A 3,220-nucleotide genomic window follows, 5' to 3' on the forward strand; every position below is an offset into this window, starting at 1 on the left:
TACGGCAGACTGTTGGGAGAAAACCGAAAGAACTGAAATGTCATGTATGTAACAATATACCGCCTAGATCACCGCCTAACAAGTAACGTGATATCCAAAATTGTTGTGGATACACATGTACGCTTAAAGGGGAAAGGGCAGAAGGGAACTGCATCAGCTACATGAACATAGCCTACTAAGGATTGGATGCCATATAATGGTTAATTATCTATTTTTTTGACAATAGGTCTCTTCTTCTGCATATCTCAATCACGATATGATATATTGACGGGTCAGATCCTCAGGGGTTGAAGATCACGGCCAAGCCACAATATCACGTGGCGTAAGCCAGCCAGCAGTCTTATCCTGTACACCTGGTGTACAGAATAAGTGTCACATGACATTTCTATATCAAAAATAGCGGTGAGGCTTTGTCTCTACAAAGCTCTACAAAGTTATCTTTATTCTGTTGTACAAGACCTGATCATGCCTGGTGGTGGTCGTCCTTCTATCAATCTTGAGCCTTATAAGGACGAGATAACTGAGCTTTATCTGAACAATACTGTTCCCAGCAGAATTGCAGCACATTTAGACAATTTCTACGGTATCTCTGCCACTTCTCGTACGATCGAGTCACGCCTTCAGAGATGGGGTGTTAAGAAGTCAAATCGTACAGCCTCGACTGATCCGGTCCTTCATGCGCGAATAATGGTTCTTTTCTACCAGGTTGGCCTCGAAGAAAAGGAACTTCTTAAAGTCCTCCAACTTGATGGTTTTAAGATCGAGGCGTCGACGTTAAAATATGTCCGGCACAAGCTAGGATTACTCCGTCGTACAACCAATCCTATGGCCAGTCAGGCTCAAGTAGAAGCTATACTGTCGAAGCTTCGTACAGAGCTTAAGAACGGGCAGATTGAAGGCTATGGAAAGACATTCCTTCATCAGCATTTTCGAAGTCAAGGCCTCTTCATGGCACGGCAAGTAGACAGATCCATATATATATAATATATACACTAATTAGCATAGGGATCGTTTATACTCATTGTATCGAGAGCTTGCACCTAATACTGTACGAAGACGCTTAAACGATCTTCAACGCCACCGTGGTGCATATATTGTACCAGGCCCAGATTTTATCTGGTCAATAGATGGCTATCTCAAGCTGGTCACGTACGGATTTGAGATCTATGCAGCCATTGATGCCTATTCTCGTTATATTATTTGGATATATGTGGGCACCAGTTCTCGTACAGCTGTTAGTGTCCTTCGGCAGTTCCTGGATGTCCTCCAGGTAACAAAGCGACAGCCTCGTTTCGTACGATCAGACCGAGGAACAGAAACTATTCTTCTTGCAGAAGCTCAACATAAGCTACAGCAGTCTAAATATCCAGAAATTCAGATTTCTGATTGTTATATTTATGGCACAAGTACTGCTAATCAACGAATTGAAGCCTGGTGGCATCAATTGAGCCGTGGTCTACTTTTCCGATGGAGGGTATAGTATATACCACCCTTATAATCCCTTGTACAAGAAACTAATCTTGATCTAGAACTTCTTCCAGGCCCTTCAAGAAAAGGGAGCATTTTCTAAAGATAGCCTGGCTGATCAAATTGCTTTATATGCAGTTTACATGCCAGTTCTTCGGCTTGAGATCAATTCCTTTGTACGAACCTGGAATAACCACCCAATTCGAAGGCAGAAGAACAGGCCAAACACTATCCCTGGCAAACCATTTATAAACTATAATTACCCTCCGGAGGGCACCTCTAACTGTGGTCTTGAGTTTGATACAGACCTATTTCATTTACTTCAGAATGATGTACAAGACTGGAGTAAGTATAAAGTATCCCTATATAGACCTTACTAATTATATGGTAGATCCTGATGAGTACCTACCAGAACATACTTATAATTGGACTGAGGTCCAATTAAAAGAGCTTGGTTTTGATCCCCAAAATCCACCTAAAGATGCTGGTTATGATATCCTCACCCCCTATCGTACGATATATTTTGATCTACGGGCCCGAATCCAAGCCCATATTCAACAAGGCAACCAGCCAGAACTAGGCTTGTTGGAGCGGCCGGTTGGAGGATTTGACTGGCAGCCTATCTCTACTCAGGAAATCCCTGAGGTAGAGCTAGAATATGACCAAGAAGGGTTAGAGAGGGATGATAGTACAGAAGATTAATTAATTTAGCCATATTTACTTTTTACTACACCGCTACTTTATTTCTTATAAATAACCTGATATATTCCCCCTTGCCGAAAGAATGACGAAAACCGAAAGAAGTTTTATGGCTCCCTTATCCCGTTTTTGCCCTCGTACGGGCAGATTACATGGAGATGCTCTCTCCTGTGGCTCATGCCTTGCTACCGTTTCTCGTACACCTGAGGTAGAAGTCATTGATCTTGTTGACTCTTCTCCTCCTGCTCCTTCTCGTGCAATCTCTGTCTTTGCCTCACCATCCCCAAAGCCCCGATTCTCACAGTACAATCGTACTGCTGGGGCAGAACAACTTCGCCAAGCTGCAATTAGTCGTACAAAAAAGGTCAACTCAGGTTCTGCTTTATCTGCTGTACAGATTAATGTTCATTTCTGGCTGTTGAAGCAGAAGAGAAAGAATGAGGTTTTTATACCTTTTTCTTGTACACCTGTTTGTAAGTTTAAGGTTTTAAGCTTAATAAAATCTAATCTAATCGATCTATGCAGCCCGGATTACAGCCAAGATCTTTCCCCGTACGATTACCTCCTTTGATGATTTTATCACCAATGACCTCTTTACTGCACTACACCCTGGAGCCTTCGTACGGCAGCCGGATGATAAGCTCTTTCTTGCTACCCAAGTTCAAAAGCTAGAGCCAGTTTATATTGCTCAAAATGCTGATATTGAACAACGGGTTGAAGATCTACTTGATGATTGGTTTCGACCAAAAGGAGACCTTGTACCTCTTCATGTGGTGATCGTACGAGAATCTGATGGCTCTATTACTCAACAAGAATCTGAAAGTGCAAGAAGCAAGACAAAAATTAAGAAGGAAAAGGAGCCTGAGATCAGTATCAAGAAAGAGCCTGGTGTACAGAAGGTTACTAAGAAACGCTCTTTCTCAGTGGCTTTACTGGAACCAAAGCCTGATATCGCACAGAAAGAGGAGGAAGAAAAGGAAGATATTCCTCCATTCAAGGATCCAACCTTAGAGGCTTTACTTGATCCTGTGGAGGATAAAGATGACCAGGCTGA

At 42.5% G+C, this 3,220-nt stretch overlaps 1 protein-coding gene across 1 annotated transcript; it reads left to right on the plus strand.

Moving 5' to 3' along the window:
* The first annotated feature begins 215 nt into the window (after positions 1 to 215).
* BDW70DRAFT_146241 (uncharacterized protein) lies at positions 216 to 2,213 on the plus strand. The gene is made up of 4 exons (XM_073738560.1): positions 216 to 956; positions 1,006 to 1,474; positions 1,530 to 1,812; positions 1,859 to 2,213. Exons 1-4 carry the CDS (start codon positions 466 to 468, stop codon positions 2,167 to 2,169), a joined length of 1,554 nt encoding a protein of 517 aa, XP_073590417.1. The 5' UTR covers positions 216 to 465; the 3' UTR covers positions 2,170 to 2,213.
* The last annotated feature ends 1,007 nt before the right edge of the window (positions 2,214 to 3,220 follow it).

This window comes from Aspergillus foveolatus (assembly GCF_047715535.1).
Source record: "Aspergillus foveolatus strain CBS 279.81 unplaced genomic scaffold BDW70scaffold_313, whole genome shotgun sequence".
Classification (NCBI taxonomy): domain Eukaryota; kingdom Fungi; phylum Ascomycota; class Eurotiomycetes; order Eurotiales; family Aspergillaceae; genus Aspergillus; species Aspergillus foveolatus.